At 36.3% G+C, this 17298-nt stretch overlaps 1 protein-coding gene and 1 non-coding gene across 2 annotated transcripts; one reads left to right on the top strand and one right to left on the bottom strand.

Moving 5' to 3' along the window:
- Window positions 1-1485: 1485 nt before the first annotated feature.
- LOC149257866 (U6 spliceosomal RNA) lies at window positions 1486-1588 on the bottom strand. Its single transcript, XR_016261280.1, has one exon. It is a non-coding gene; the product is annotated as a U6 spliceosomal RNA (small nuclear RNA).
- Window positions 1589-10521: 8933 nt separating this feature from the next.
- Window positions 10522-14405, top strand: LOC149257865 (uncharacterized). Its single transcript, XM_089389611.1, has 2 exons — window positions 10522-12208; window positions 12610-14405. Exons 1-2 carry the CDS (start codon window positions 10522-10524, stop codon window positions 14403-14405), a joined length of 3483 nt encoding a protein of 1160 aa, XP_089245737.1.
- Window positions 14406-17298: the final 2893 nt, after the last annotated feature.

Genomic DNA, 17298 nt, shown 5'->3' with positions numbered 1-17298 from the left:
AAGTGGTGAGTTCTCAAGGTGAGCGAATTTCATGGGAATTATGGTACACATGTCAAAAACCCTGAAATAAGACGTACATATTTTTGAGCCAATGGAATATTATCATTTTTTTTTAATTATAAAAAATACTCTCATTATTTATAAAGTTAAACATTATAACTTGACACAGTCAATGCAAAACTAATAGTGGTCAACATGCAACCTGGGCAAAGACTAATAGTTAATATTGAAAAAGTGATAAGATTGAGTCATTTTCCAATATATTCTTTACCCATAAAGAAACTAGGCTTCAACATTTTTTTTTGAAGCTTACAAAAAAATATGAATTGGATTGTTTTATTAAATTGATTTTTGTTTACATTAAAAGCTTCAAATTTTATTAGAAATAGTTCAAAAATATTTAACCTTTTTTTTTTCTATATGGTTCATAGTCCTTGAAGATTGGTGACCACGTCCATGAAATAATTGTATCATATTAGGTAAACCTAGTCGAAAGGATCACTTTTTGACTGGTCAACTACGAAGCCTAGTCCCGAGAGTGTGGAATATGTGTACCACATAGATATATCAGAAAAGACCACTTCCTTGTCACTCAACCACAAAGCCTAACTTTAAAGATGTAGAGAAAATTAAACATGTGACCTGTCAATAAAAAATATACTTTAATAATAGAGATTGAAACAATTAAACTAACCATTAAAACTAATTTTTATATATATATATATATATATAGAAAATAGAGTTAAAATTTAAAAAGTAAAAAAAGGAAAGACCACTTCCATATTGCTGAACCACAAAATCTAACTTTAAAAATATGGAAAAAATTAAACATGGGATCAATTAGCGAGAGTTACTCCTGCAGGTGTCATCGACATTGATGGAAAGCTCCAAGCATGAATCACATAAACACCACCTTCAATACGAAATCAGGATGGTCCAGAAGACTACAGAGTGGGTAGAGTTACTGATGAAGACTAGTCAGACAAATATTAGTTTTATTGCTATAATATGTATTGTAATTGTTCATGTAAGAATTAAGAGAGAGACTTGGAAGATAATTCTTCCATGCACAATTACAGTGCACATTAGAACAATAAAATTGAGAGATGCACACACAAAGGAACAATTCTATTACATAATGCAAATCACACGGATACATCACATATTTATGGTGCTTATGAGATCCAAACAATTCCAAATATGAATAGGGAGGTTGAGATATTCTTTGAACATCCACCTACAAATATGAAACCAATTCTAAACTGAGTATGGAATAATTATCTTAAGTGGTGGCACCGACATCAGTGGAAACCTCCAAACACATACCACATAAGCACCGAGAACAACACTTGCAATAGGAAATCAGGATGGTCATAGTGAAGCTCGAACATGACTAGGCAAAGGGGATAAGCTAGCATAGGGGCGAGAGGTAGCTAGGGTTTAGCCACGATCTCCCTAATCACTCTCATAAAAAAACATCATTTAAATTTTTTTTACCATTTCTTGATTTATTATTGTGTTCATTATGCAAGGACCATGCTAATCTTCTTTGTATCTTTCCATTTTTATCGGATATCTCAGGAGGGATGCGAGTGAGGGACTTACTTGTCAAACATTATTAAGACATATAACATTTAGCTACCATAGTGATAAATCACTAAAATTGATTTTTTCTTTTTATTTTATTTCAATTTTGGATTTTTATGGAGAAGTTAAATGTTGAAAAGGATTTAAAACAAGTGCAACAATAAGTTTACAATGAAAAATAAATTTATATGTATGAGACATTTTTTTTTTTCAAATTATGATATTTTATAATTATTAATTTAGGAATATAGAAAGTTATAAATGAATTAACGCTCTTACAAAATAAACCAATTTAATGTCTTGACTTATCCACCAAATCCTATTGAGTATGTATTTTGTTGTAACTTCCTGAAATGACCTCTTTACCTACTTCCTCTCTTGTATCGCAAGATGAAAATGTCTAACCTTCAGGTCTCCACTTGAATTTCTGGTCAACTCCAAAACCCTTAGAGTCAAATAATCCAAAATCCTTGTACATTATACAAAAACCATTGCTCCCACTATGCCATTTGCAGATATGCATGATTTTAGCAGGCAATGGATGAGTCCCACTGAATCTTGTATACCTGCATTAGATGAGGAAATAACATGGTTCTTCTTGTTCTTATCCTTGTTGTTGTTATTGTTGAGTACAAGGGCTAAGGATTAGCCCATGAGAAAGCCCTTGATTCCTTTACCTCACATTTTCCCTCCAAAAATAATTGAGCTTGCTTCTTGAACCTATCTCTGATCCCCCAACTTTGTATCTCACAATGTCGCAAAAAATTGATGAGAGCACTAAAGAACAGGATATTCCTTTCAATTTTCCTAGATATATTTTCTAATGTATGGAGGATCTCAACATATCAGCCTACCTCTTCTCATTAATTTAAAGTTGGAAGGTTTAACCATATTTTTCCTCAAATCCCTAGAATACATCAATTCACACTAGTCCACTCATCATCCATAAATATAAACCCTAAACCTAATTCGACAATTTGCAATGGTCCACTTATAATATAATCAGAAATCCTGAGCCTAATTTGAGATCCAAACCATTTCTTAGAAAGACCAAACATTACCTGGAAAGAACATTGCAATATACAATAAGAGGACTGTGACCTGTTAATGAAGTTGTTTGCATATCCACTAAGAAAAACACCATTCCTAACAGTTGGGAAGACAAAACTCATTCATTAGTATTCTGTTGGAGTTTGTCATTTTTCTTTGCTCATGACAACGATCTAAAGAAATGTTGTTGCATGAAAATTTGGTACGTGATCCCTTAGGTCATGAAAAATCAGTGTCTCTCCCACCCACTCAAATTGATTGTGTTTATTCGATTGAAGGAATTCTGTAATCCATAGAATGTTTCATCTAAAGATCCATTTTAGCAAGCGATTAAATTTTATTTACTCAAGAATTGATTGCTAGATTTGAAGAAAATGGGTAAGGTAGTTATAGAGGGTTCCTCATTTGAAGACATCTATTTCTGTATACTCTACTTTTGGATTCTAATAAACATTAATATAAAATATATAAATCTAAATATTAATAAGTATATTAATAATTAATTATTAATAAAGGTATTGAAAATTGAATTTTATATAAATACAGTTAACTATTAATAAAACTGTAGTTTATTTGTTATATGTTTTGGAGGGTTTTTAACATATTTTCTGGTCCAATTTGCTTGAAACTTGAAAGGTATTTGTTGGAATAGTTGGATCATAAGTTTGAGTTATGAACTCTCTGCAATCTTAATGCGGTTGGGTTTCTCAGTCTTTTGAATCCATATATGTAGTGGAAAATTCAATTTAAACAACACAAATCAACATTTGAATCCATATATGTAGTCGAAAAATCCATTTTAAACAACAAAAACCTAAATTTACCAAAACAATGGTTCGTGCTAACAACTAAAAAACTTATAATGATTAGACAATGCCAAATGTTGACAATGGTATCCCTACCCGTTAGATATATAAACAAAAGTTGTCAAATAAACATTAGAATATATTGAAGAACTTAAATTAATAAAATCTCATTACATACTAAAATATGATACACTAGCAGATAATTTGGATAATTACATAAGTGTTCAATTATTTTGATGAACTTTTAAGTGTGTGTATATGAACTAAATTAAAAAAAAATAGTAAATAAAATATTTAAAATAATATTCCATTATTTGATGAGCCTCGGTATTGACAAGAATGCTGCAACTCCCATGGCTACTGACTTTAATGATCAACCTAGGGTTCGTACAAATTTAAGAGGTATCAACATTATATGTGCAACATACAATGTGTCCTTCATTTTTCTATCATGAGAGAAAAAAAATGCTGCCTATTTGCATGAATGAAAGACCGAATTTAAAAATAATTGTAAAGTAACATGAAATCCTCTATCTACTTATTGACATGCTTTGCTTGCAAAAGAGCCCTATTTTAAACCCTATTTGTCACATGTGATGTTTTAACTAATCTAAGCATGAAATCTTATTTAGAGAGTACTAACTACTATGTGCATGTGTAAATATAAAAGAACTCATTTTTTTAATCTTTTTTCTTCATAAATGCAAATGCTAATCTTTACTTGATCTTTGGTAGGGGAGAGAGGTGTAGAGGAAGAGGGGTACATTGATTTTGATGGCTTGGAGGTAAAATAGGGGCCTAATCCTAGCTTCAATGATGATTTTTCAATTCGGGCTCAAAACAGGCCGCTACAGGATTTCCTACAGGATGTACTAGTTCTCCTACAGGATCCGCTTGTTCTCCTACATGATACCCTATTTTACTACAGGATTTTATAGATTTACTATACGAAATTATAATTCATCGAATGACCAAGAAAATAAAATCAAAATTGGATGCGACAAGCTTCGTTATTGACTATGATGTCTTAGGTCCCCATTCCTAGTGGAATCACTCAAAAAGACCTCTCTTAACCCATGCTAAAAATAATAGAAAATTACTAGTCTAAAAATCAGAAATTTGAGAATTAGTGTGCCAGTAAATCCATCCAATGCCTAACCTAATCAAGTGAAAATGCAATGGGGTAAATTTTATTATGAAATATAATTTTTTTATGATCTAATACAAGTGGAATCAACTTGATTTAATATCATTAGCATGATCTAAAAAATAGAAGAAGTTCAATGCTAGTTGCCACAAAGGAGTTCCAGAAATCCAGATTTGGGAATAAGAAAGCTAATCCAAGTAGTTCAATGATTACTATGACATTCCAAATCTTTTCCAATGATGAAATAATGTTTGTGATCCTGAAAAAGAACTTACATCAACCATTTAACCCAATCTTATAACAAGAAATCATTAATACTATATGCAGAAATAAAAAGAAACAAAAACAAGATATGCATGTGAATAAAAAGTGAAAAGAACAAAAGAAAATGATACAAAAGGGCTCTAAGTCTCCTGGGATGGCCAATCCTAAGGAAAATTAGATACATATGGAGGAGAACAAGATTTATAAGTTGAACATGACACCAATCTTCATTATTTTCATCAATACAATTACATCCCTACAAGAAAATACAATGGAGCTACAAAAATATGACTTCTTTCCATAACAAGACTAATGAAAATCTATCCCTAGAGGAAAATTTGACTTTGTACTTAAAAAAATGATTAGGAATCATTCTCCATGAATGGAGGAAGCTTTCGCCACCAAAATCCCTTGATTAATGGATCTGGTTCCCAATAATAGGAATGTGCATTAAATGGCAGAGAGCACATTCCTAGATTTTCTCAATCATTGGAGTTCCACAATCTGTGCCATAATTCCACAATATATTGTTGATTTATTATTTAATAGTCATTCTCTTGTAGTAGGGAGAAATTCCCTAGATTATCTCCTCCTCCAAATCTTCATAATCTTCCCAATATTCTCATAATATTCCACAAAAAGAAATAATATCAAGCACAAATATGCAATTATCCATAAACCTAAAAAACATTCGTTGTATATATTATTCCTATGATGATTTTATTAACAATATTTTGATTTACTGAGAAGGGTTCAATTTTTGGATGTTTTTTGGTTGTGATGAAAGGGTTTGTTTATGATCCACAAAAGCCACTACTTGATTTGCAGCAATCGCTTCATTTCTTCCAGACTGTAACTATTCAACATTCTTGTAAGCTCAGGGTGCTAGAATATGAACAACATAAAAAATTCTATATTTTTTTTAATGATGTTTTGGCAAAAAATGAAGTGATTCCGGAGAGTCAATTGACAGACTCTATCTTTGGGGTGAATTTTTTTAGAGAGGTTTGTTGATTGTTTTCAAGCTACCCTGAGCATGCCTTCACGAGCCTGGAGATCATTTGTAGAATTGAGTAAGTATGGAATTTTTATATGCTTGTGTAAAATGCCAAATTTTTGTATTGAGTTCACAGAGTGCTTTCTTCTGATACAGTCGAGCCCACTATTTATTGACAAAAATGAAGCTATTTTGGAGAGTCAATTGACGGACTCTGTCTTTCGAGTGAATTTTTTGAGAGAGGTTTGTTGATTGTTTTCAAGCTTCCTTGAGTATGCCTCTGTGAGCCTAGAGATCAGTTGCAGAATTGAGTAAGTATGGAATTTTTATATGCTTCTGTCAAATACCAAATTTTAGTATTGAATTGATAGAGTGATATCTTCTGATACGGTTGAGCCCACTATTTATTGACAAAAATGAAGTGATTCTGGAGAGTCCATTGACGGACTCTGTTTTTGGGGTGAATTTTTTGAGAGAGGTTTGTTGATTATTTTCAATCTTCCCTAAGCATGCCTCTGTGAGCCTAGAGATCATTTGCAGAATTGAGCATGTATGGAATTTTTATACGCTTCTGTCAAATACCAAATTTTTGTATTGAGTTGACAGAGTGCTTTCTTCTGATACAGTCAAGCCCACTATTTATTGACAGTTTCATCATTTGTCCAATGCCATAATATTTGTTCCCTTTGCTTTCCTCACTGAGCATATTCAGATGAGCGTAGTTTATTGATTGAATGTTCTGAATCCGATTATGTTACAATCTCAGTTCTATTGATATGGCCTCTCATAGGCTGAGAAACTACCTTCTTTGAAAAATGAGCCATTTCTTTGTAACACTTCACAGTTTTTAATTTTTGTTGAGCCTCAATTTTGTTTTGGTGAAATTTAAGTCATACGTTTTATGAGTTGATGAAATAAAGAAAAGGAAAAGGGAAATTCGGTTAGAAGAGCTAATTTGGCATATTGAATATTACAATTCAAATTTTTGTGGAGACATTTTTCGAAGTTGTTTAAATATGCCACGGATAAGAGTGTTTATGAGATGCGTTTAAGATGTGGTTGAATTTTTAGATTGAAATTGTGATATTGGTAGCAAGATATGTTTGAATTATTTTCACCTTAAAATTTTTCCCTCAAGCATTTTAATTTTTTTTTTGTTGAATTTACATTGTTAATTTCTCACATATTTTATTGGTGAAACTATTTGAGAAGTGGTTTAGGAGGAACCAAGCAGTGTCGTTGGCTATTTTTATGTACTTTAAAGCCATCATTGGTTTTAGGTACATGGATACCTACCCTTATTCTCTTATTTGAATATTATACCAACCATTATTACTTGTCAAATTATGTTGTGAACGGGTGCATGTTTGGTGGTAGCCGACATCCCTTTTTTCAAGTTTATTGCTAGAGAAAATTGCTAAAGTCGATGATTTTTTATAGCTATTATGTAGATTAATGTCATCCATTGTTCATAATAGTGTCCAAGTCAGCAAGGACATTCTCTTTGACATTCAAACATGTTTGAAAATTGCTAAAAATAAAATTGAATTCTTGGAGCTAGAGTCCCAGTTTCAGTGAGATGAATTACATGATTTACAAAAGAGGAATTCTGACCATGTTCTTGTTTAGAACAATAGTTTGTTTGAGTCTGATCACTAGTACTAGTTAGAGAATGATCAAAGAAATGAAGTGATTTTAGGTGAAAATTTGGATGCAGTTAGAAGTTGATGTGAAACCTATTATAAGACCATGGGAAGAGATTACACACAATACAAATAGAATCGGTTTAGGTTATACCAAGGATATCCTTGATGTATCTTTTAACATTCTAGTTTTTTCTAAACTTATACAATTCTGAAGCATTGAATTTCTGGAAGGTGTTGTTCCAGAACAAGTTGATAGATGCCAATAGTGTAGTAGAGTTAGACATGTAAAATATCTGTATTTTGATCTTCACACATGTAAGCGTTGTGGAAAGCATAATCACCATACAAATATATTTTTTAGAAAGAAGGCTTTTGTAAGAGAGAAACTAAATTTTGGATGCATTGTTTCTTAGGATTGGACAAAAGAAACTAAGCAGTTTTACAAGACATACTGAAGAATGTGTTCAAGAGTGATGACCATCGTTACAGTGATGAAGAATACTTCTCACCCTGTATCTGACAAGGGCGGGAATTGTTGATGATATGCTATAGGTTCGATTTTGAGATGTGAGATGAGCCTAATTCATATTTGAGTTGATTGAGTTGTTTGTCATCTACTATAGGTTCGAGTTGGAGATGTCAAGCGTGCCTGAGTCAAAGTTGAGTTGATTGAGTTGTTTGTGAATGAGCACTTCCATGTTTGGAATTGTTTAAGGAACTTTTGTGATAGTTTTAGAGTTTGTGGTCACCTTAAAACCACATTTTTGGTTGTTCTGAGAACTAGTATGAAGGTTCCAGACTTGGTGTTGGTTGAGACGTTAAGTTCTCCCAGATTGATTTGTTGTCATCCTTAAAAACCATTCTTGAGAGGCATTCAACTCTTGGACGAGACGCAATTTTTCACTTTGAACTCTCATTCTTGGACTTTGGTACATCCCTTCTGATTAAGGGGGGGAATGTTAAACAACAAATCCTTGGGATTAAGCTTGGATCAGTTTGAGTATTTTTTGGAGTCCAAGAAGACCTAGAAACTAATTCAACTATTTATTGTATGTATTAATATGTACACATCTTACATCATTATTTGAGATCAATTAATAAAAGTTTATTTGGTTTCCAGTTTGTGTGTTTTACACAAGCGACCAAAAAAATCAAAATAGTTCGAGCATGAGATGAGCTAGCGAGAACAACTCCTACAGGCAGCAATGGCATTGATGAAAACCTCTTAGCACAAGCCACACAAGAACTGAGAACACCACCTTGAAGATAAGAACAACCTATGCCACAACACCAGAAGAACCCGACCTGAGGAAAACCAACATGTGGCAACGGCATGGGACTGTTTGCGACAAGTGGAAGATCCTATTAGGTGACCTATGCAACCCAACAAAGCTAGAGCATGAGACAAAATAGCAAGAGTATCTCGTGCAGGCGGCCCTGACATCATGAGACAAATTAGCGAGAGTTTCTCCTACAGGCGGCACTGACATCATGAGACAAATTAGTGAGAGTTGCTCCTACAGGCAGCACCGACATCGATGGAAACCTACAAGCATTAATCACATAAGCATCGCCTGCAACACGAAATCGGGATGGTCCAAAAGACTACAGAGTTGGTAGAGCTGCTGATGAAGACCAGTCAAACAAAGATTATTTTTATTGTTATAATATGTATTTTGCATGTAAGAATTAAGAGAGAGACTTGGAAGATAATTCTTGCTATAGATGAAGCCATAGAAGTATTGAAGAAAATCACAGACCTTGAAACTGTGGATCTAGTAAGCCTTTGCCTTAAATCTTCATACTTCAGTTTTAAAGGAAAAATCTATGAGCAAACTCATGGTGTTGCCATGGGCTCTCCTTTATCACCATTAATTGCCAACTTAAACATGGAACATTTTGAAAAAATGGCCCTTAAATCTTTCCCCTTTACCCGTGAAGAATGGAAAAGATATGTAGATTACATTTTCGCCAAATGGAGCCATGGTTTAGATAAACTTAATGAATTTTTATCACACATAAACAACCTGTCTCAACACATAAAATTCACTATTGAAATTGAAAAAGACAACCAACTCCCCTTCCTTGATGACCTCCTTACCAAGAAAAATGGTAAACTTAGCCACCAGGTCTTCAGGAAGCAAACTCACACAGACAAATATCTCCACTCAAATTCCCACCACCATCCAAAGCAAAAAGTCGGTGTCATCAAAACCCTAGCTACCAGAGCTTCTAGAATCTCTGACCCTGAACATTTAGAGGAAGAACTTAACCATCTCTACAAGGTCTTTATAAACAATGGCTATCATAAAAACATTATTCAAAAACTAATTAAAGAATCCACGTCCAAATCCCAAAAAAGAAAAACTCTTGAAAACCCTAGAATCTCCTTACCCTATATCAAAGGAACCACAGACAAAATTGCTAGAATTCTCACCAAACATAGCATCATGGTTGCCTTCACGCCCCCGAACACCATCAAAAACATGCTTGATTCTGCCAAAGACTTAATGGACCCAAAAAATCACAAAGGAGTATACTCGATTCCCTGCTCTTATGGAAAAGTATATATAGGTGAAACATGGATATCCTTTGGCATAAGGTTAAAAGAACACATTAGTGATATCACAAGAAATAGATCAGAAAAATCAGTCCTGGCAGAGCATGCATGTTCTTCCTCTCACTATATTTGTATGGAATAAGCAAAATTAATTCACAAAGAAGACCATTATTTAAAAAGAAGGGTGAAAGAAGCAATTGAAATTGTAAAATCCTCTAACAACATGAATAGAGATGATGGTCTAAAATTAAGTAACACCTGGAAACCCTTATTAAAAAAAAAAAAGAGAGCAGTGAATGTACCTTAAAAAGAACCATCAAGATTGGAGAAGTACTGGTAGAATCAGGCAGATATGCCAAGCTAACCAAGTATTTCAACATCAATCCCAAGCCTTCCCAATGAAGTTGATCTCATGGAATATCAGAGGACTTAATTGCCCAAGGAAAGGAAAACTCTTAAAAAACATGTTAATGGAAGAAAAACCAGCAGTTCTTTTTCTACAGGAAACAAAATGCAATTCGATAGTTTTGGAAAAAATAGCAGCTAAGGCTTGGCCAGGGGGGATAGTAGCAGCTGTTGATGCTCAGGGCACTTCTGGAGGACTTGCAGTGCTTTGGGATGCAAGAAAGATTCAAATGACCAACATACATGCAAATAAAAATTTCATCCAAGCAATATTCCATATAATAGGAACCAACATCTATGGGCACATCACTAATGTGTACTTTCCTCAAGAAACCCAGCACAAGAATGAAATTTTGGAGGCTTTAACAAATCTTAGCACAGATAGGCAATACCCGTTATGGATCGCTGGAGGAGACTATAATATGATCGCTTCGGTGGAGGAAAAAAAGGGAGGCCGATGCATAACAAACAGGGATGGATCTCTATTAAAGGATTTCATACAGAATAATTGGCTCATGGATATTCCTACTAATAATGGCCTCTACACCTGGAACAACAAAAGGACAGGTCCAATGCAAATAGCATCACGTCTGGATTGTTTTTTAATCTCTGACAATGCAGTTCATGTAGGTGGAGAATTCATAGCTTCTATTCTCCCTTACTCTGGTTCCGATCATTGGCCGATAGCCCTCCAGTGGAATCGTCCTGGCTGCCATATTAGACGTCCCTTTAGATTTGAGGCTTTTTGGATGTCTCACCCGGACTTCAACGAATTTGTTAAAGCAACCTGGGTAAAATGCAATTTGACGGATGGTACAAAAATGGCTTCATTCCAAAGGAAGCTGAAATATCTCAAAGGGGAAATTAAAAAATGGAATCACTCTGTCTTTGGCAACATTTTTAAGGCTAAGGAAATCCTCAATCAAGAAATGAAAGTGGTTCAGCAAAGAATGATAACTGAAGGACGCTCGGAAGAACTTAGCAAGAAAGAGCAGTCCTTAGAGAATCTACTCCTCGAGCGAGAGTCACAGGAGGAAACTCTCTGGAGACAAAAATCGAGAGTTAGATGGTTGAAGGAGGGTGAGAAGAATACGAAATTCTTTCACAAATCTACAGTGCAAAGAAGAATGATTAATCAAATTTCCTGGGTCACCAATGAACAAGGAGGCAAAATCGAAACACATGAAGGAATAGAACAGGTGTTCCTCAACTACTTCAAGAAGATGAATCAAGAGCCGGATATAAACAGAACAGAAGCTATCGGGAAAATCATCAGCAATATTCCCAAATTAATCACGGAAGATCATAACACTCTCCTTCTCAAACCCATAAGCCTCCAGGAAGTTGATGATGCTGTCCATCAACTCAAAGCAGGAAAAGCTCCGGGACCCGATGGCTTTACTTCAAATTTTTTTCATCACTTTTGGGATCTGGTCAAATGGGAGGTGTGGCAGGTGGTGGAAGAATCGCGTACCCTCAGATGGATGTATCCAGGACTGAACGCAACATTCATAGCTTTAATCCCTAAAGAAGAGGAATCCTCCACTCCGGATAAATTCAGACCGATTGCTTTATGCAACATCATATACAAGATTGTTTCCAAAGTGATAGCTTCCAGATTGAAGCCCCTGCTTCCACTTATCATCTCTCCAGAACAAACTGGTTACGTTGAAGGAAGGCAGATTACGGATGGGATAATTCTAACCCATGAGATAATCCACTCTCTCAAGCACACAAAAAAACCAGGTATGTTGCTCAAACTCGATTTATCTAAGGCTTTTGATAGTATCAGTTGGGAATATCTGCAAAAAATCCTTCAAGCCTTTGGTTTTGCCCCCTCTTGGATTAGATGGATCAGTAGTCTCATTTCCTCTTCGTTCTTCTCTATTCTCATCAATGGAATCCCCTCACCCACTTTTCGTCCTTCTAGAGGCATTCGCCAAGGGGACCCTATCTCGCCCTTCCTGTTTGTCATTTTGGCTGAAGGTTTAGGACGTAGCATTAAAGAAGCCCTCCGTTCTCATCATCTCAAAGGTCTAGCCTTCCACCAAGCCCTGCTTTTTCGCACCAGCAATTCGTCGATGACAACCTGCTTTTTGGTCATCCGTCTGTTCAAGAAGCTCGAGCCCTTAAATCTATTCTTGCAGACTTCTCGGAGGCCTCTGGAGCCCTCATTAACAAAGTCAAATCCCAGATCTTCTTCTTCAACACTTCGCCATCCATCCAAAGACCTATTGCCCGTATCCTTGGCTTCTCCATCGCTTCCCTTCCGTCTAAGTATTTGGGGGCTCCTTTATTTGCCACGGCTCTCAAGCATGCCTCATGGAACAATCTTTTAGAGAAGCTGGAAGCTAGATTATCCCTGTGGACGCATAGAGCGCTCAATATGGCAAGTAGGCTAGTACTAATCAAAGCAGTTCTTCAAACCATGCCTCTTTACCTTTTCTCCATATTGGCAGCGTCCAAATGGGTCCTTAAAGCTATCAAACAGCGTCAGAGAAACTTCCCTTGGGGTAAATCAGGGCCAAATCGAAAATGGGCATTAGTAAAATGGGAGAAAGCATGTCTTCCCAAAAAGGCAGGGGGAATTGGATTAAGAGACCCAGAACATAGTAATATGGTTATGGTGTCCAAAATATGGTGGAAATGGCTATCCAATCCCACAACACCTTGGGCCTACCTTTGGACAGCGAAATATGCAAGCAACAAATCCATGGAGGAGAGACTTAGAATGTCAGGAACTAGCAAAGGATCAGTGATTTGGAACTCAGCCATTCAACACAGGGATATAATTCAGAAACACAGCTTTTGGGAGGTGAAGGATGGCCACACGGCTAGATTTTTGGAAGACTCATGGCAGCAGCTCCCTAACCTCAGAGACACAATTCCGGGTATTGCTGATCAAGACATACAACAACATGAGAAGGTGAGTCGTTTTTGGGACTCACACAACGCTCAAGAACATAGAAAATGGAAAGAGGCCAGGCATATAATACCACATAGCCCGGAGCAAACTCAACTCTCCCTCTCCACTGAGCTTCAAAAAAGGAAAATACTCACTTCGGCAGGCTTGGACACCCTCAGATGGGGATATGAGGAAAAAGGCACTTTCACAACCAGGGAAGCTTATAAAATAATTATCAAAGAAAAGATAATTAAAGATCAATTATGGGATAGGATATGGAACCCATCCATATGGCCGAAGGTCTCAACTTTTCTATGGCTTATCTCTCACAACAGAATTCTCACATGGGACAATCTCAGGAAAAGGAATTTTGCTGGACCTTCCATTTGCCCAAACTGCAAACAGGAAGAGGAATCAGCATTACATCTTATGCAATCCTGTCCAATGGGAAGGAAACTCTGGGAAAAAATTACCTTCCGCTGTCAGAAGGATGGAAGAGTGACTGGAGACATCAAAGGGACTCTCCGCACCTGGCCCCAAGAGCCGTATAAAAGTAAACTCTTAAACACACTCTGGCAGCTCATACCGGGATTACTTATGTGGAATATTTGGAAGGAAAGAAATAGAAGAATATTTAAAGATCAAGCACAACCAATTGAACAAATTTGGCATGGATTGCACCAGAACATTAAAGAAACTCTGTCTATTAAAGGATGGTCTAAAGAGGACTTCCCATCTCTCCCGCAGGAACAAGCCATATGGGACAACTGGCAGATTCAATTACAACATCCGTTAATATCAAAGGATAACTCTTCAAAGCATCTAGAATCTCCATCAAGTTGGACACCACCACCAAATAATGTATACCAGCTTAACTTCGATGGAGCCTCGAAAGGGAATCCAGGAAAAACAGGATTCGGAGGAAGCATCAGAAACTACCAGGGAACCCCCCTAATAACCTATGTTGGCTCAATTGGTTGGAATACCAACAATGCGGCAGAATTGGAGGGTCTATGGAGAGGACTAAATTTGGCATAGGAACAGAGACTCTTTCCTCTTATAGTGGAAGGGGACTCTCAAATTATTATCAACATGGCCTCAAAGCTTATGCAGGGATCTTAGGTATATAAGGTTAGTAGCAGTTGGAGATTGGCCACTAGACTAGAGCTTCTCAAACAATGGCTTACCAATCACCAAGCAATTTCCTTTAAACACATTAGAAGGGAAGGGAATAAATTGGCTGACTTTCTTGCAAACATAGGAGTGGAAAGTGGAAAGGAATTCTTTGAAGGCTCAATCTCCAGCATGGTTTCAGAGAATCAACTCTCCATCTTCAAGACTATAGTTACTAGTGATATGCAGCTGCAGGAGAACTCACACCCGGATGCGGGTGATTTAATGAGCCGTTAATGCCCATACGAGCGACGCCGGCATCGGGCATCATCGTGGAGCAAGTAGGTGATTTATGGCAGCGCATTAAATCCCATTAATGAGGAATTGGGTGTACAACATGCGGAGTAAGTTCTTCAGGATGATGAGCATACGATCCATTTCAATTGCCCAAAGCTCGACTTTCTCTCTGGCTCATTCTAGCAGAGACATTCCCAGTCGAATTGGTTCACAGGAGTTAGGTGCAGTGCTAAGCATTTGGAAGCCATCATGGCTCCATAGAAGCCCGCATCTGGCCAGCCTCAAGCATTTAATTACGGTTCTTCTGGCTCGCATCTGGTATGGTCATTGTTTTTTCCTTTGGTATATAACTGTAATAGGTCATGTTACGGTGTTTGTTGAAGCTGTTTGGGTAGGGTGTGGGACTCATTCAGACAATTCTGGAATTTATTTAGGGGTTCTGATTTCTATCTGTGTGGTGCTTTCCTTGGGCACTTTCTACTCTGAGTACTGTTATCCTCTGTTTATTTCAAATTTGGGTGGGTCGTTCTTCTTCCTCCTTCAACCCTTTTGTCCTCTCAGTTTATCAATCATTGTTGGTATGGCCCGACGTCGAGGAATTTCTCGGAGGGGTAGTAGTTCATGCACTCGTGGGGGTGTTAAAGGAAGGGGAGGTCCTGTTCCTCGACGCATTTCCCTGATAGCTTCTGTCTCGCCGGCCTCACCATCATCCGACCACTCTGGTTCGTCCCTCTACAGTTCTTTCCACTCCTCCCGTTTCACATTTAAAAGCAAGCTAAACAAGCCTACTATCTCTGCTATTATCACAGTCATCTTCTCAGAGGAAGAAGATGACCTCTCTGGCTCTGATGAACAATCCATGGACAGGACTCTCTCACAGAATTCTAAGGATTCTCAAGGAAGCATGGTAGAGGATATCCTCAATCTTCCAGAGGTGCAGCAGGACGAAGGTCATGAAGAGGATGCGCGTCTTCAGCAAACTTCTTCACACGAGGAGTTCATTCCTTGTGCACCGGCGCAGTTCTCAGGCACTGTTCTGTATCCGGTGATGCCTCCTGGTCGCAGTATTATGGATGTTGAAGACAATGTGATGATTGAATGGGTCAGCTCTCCTTGCAAAGCCAACGGTGAAGATGTAGAATTACCACCTCAGGTTGAAACAATCAAAGGTGGAGAATGATGGAGCAGATCGGACGGCGGTGGAGGATTTCGGAAGGCTCTTTTTTGCTGAACTTTACGTCCCGAAAAGTAAAAAATGATGACGTATGTAGAGAGCCACGCGTCAACAGGAGATTATATCGGGCTCGTTCATATGGAAACCGCTTGCTGGTCGACGGCGGTCCGATATACTGGTGGTTTTTGCTAAGCGGTTTTGTGTTGTCGTTGTTGTCCACGTTAGCATTTTTCAGTAAAATTCTCCATCGTCTTCTAGTTTTTGCTTTTTGGTGGTGGTGTCTAGTTCTACAAAGTCTTGGGCTCTTGTTTTTTATCTATGTAAACAGACAGTTAAGAGCTGATGGCAGAAGTTTTTTTTTTTGGACAGAGGGTTGGCTTTAGCCCCCTCAGAGGTTCCAACATCTTTGTAAATATTTTCCTCTTTTATTTATACATAATAGAATAGTCTTTACTCAGAAAAAAAAAAAATGTAGATATACAACAAACAAACAAATAAACAAATATTACCTCTAACAAATAACACCCTATTTAACCCTAATTAGTCATCTTAAATAAACCTTCAAACTATAACTTTATATTATATTCATTACTAATAAAGCATTTAATACATAAGCAAAGAACATAAATAGATAAATAAACAAATAAATAAATTATTAAGTAAATAAATCTAAACAAATACATAATTAATCCCTAATTAAACCAATAACATTTAAAAGATTAAAAATAAAAATAAAAATAAATTAATTAATAACAATAATAATAATAATAATAATAATAAATTAATTAATTAATTAACATAATAATAATAATAAAATAAATAAATAAAATCTATCAACTAGTTAGTCATTTAATAAGCCGACAGTAAAAGAAGACATCAAATAATTTCTCATTTAACTATTAATAGCTCCATGATTTCACGCTCTTTCTTCTCAAAAGAAAACATTGCCCTGATGATGGACTCACTAAGTTAGTCAGAAACGTTGGTTTCTTAAACAGTTCACATGTTTTTTCCACAAAATTTTAAAAATATAATACACATTATAACAATAAAATTGAGAGATGCACACACAAAAGAACAATTCTATTACATAATGCAAATCACATGTATACATCACAGATTTATGGTTCTTTTGAGATCCAACCAATTCCAAATATGAATAGGGAGGTTGAGACATTATCTGAACATCCACCTACAAATATGCAACCAATTCTAAACCGAGTATGGAAGAATTATCTTAAGTGGTGGCACCAACATCGATGGAAACCTCCAAACACATACCACATAAGCGCTGAGAACAACGACTGCAATAGGAAATCAGGGTGGTCATAGTGAATCTTGAACAAG

The sequence above is a fragment of the Pinus tabuliformis genome, chromosome 6, assembly GCF_031772625.1.
Source record: "Pinus tabuliformis cultivar Carrire ecotype Pingquan chromosome 6, CPIR1, whole genome shotgun sequence".
Classification (NCBI taxonomy): Eukaryota; Viridiplantae; Streptophyta; class Pinopsida; order Pinales; family Pinaceae; genus Pinus; species Pinus tabuliformis.
This window is presented reverse-complemented; position numbering and strand designations above follow the sequence as displayed.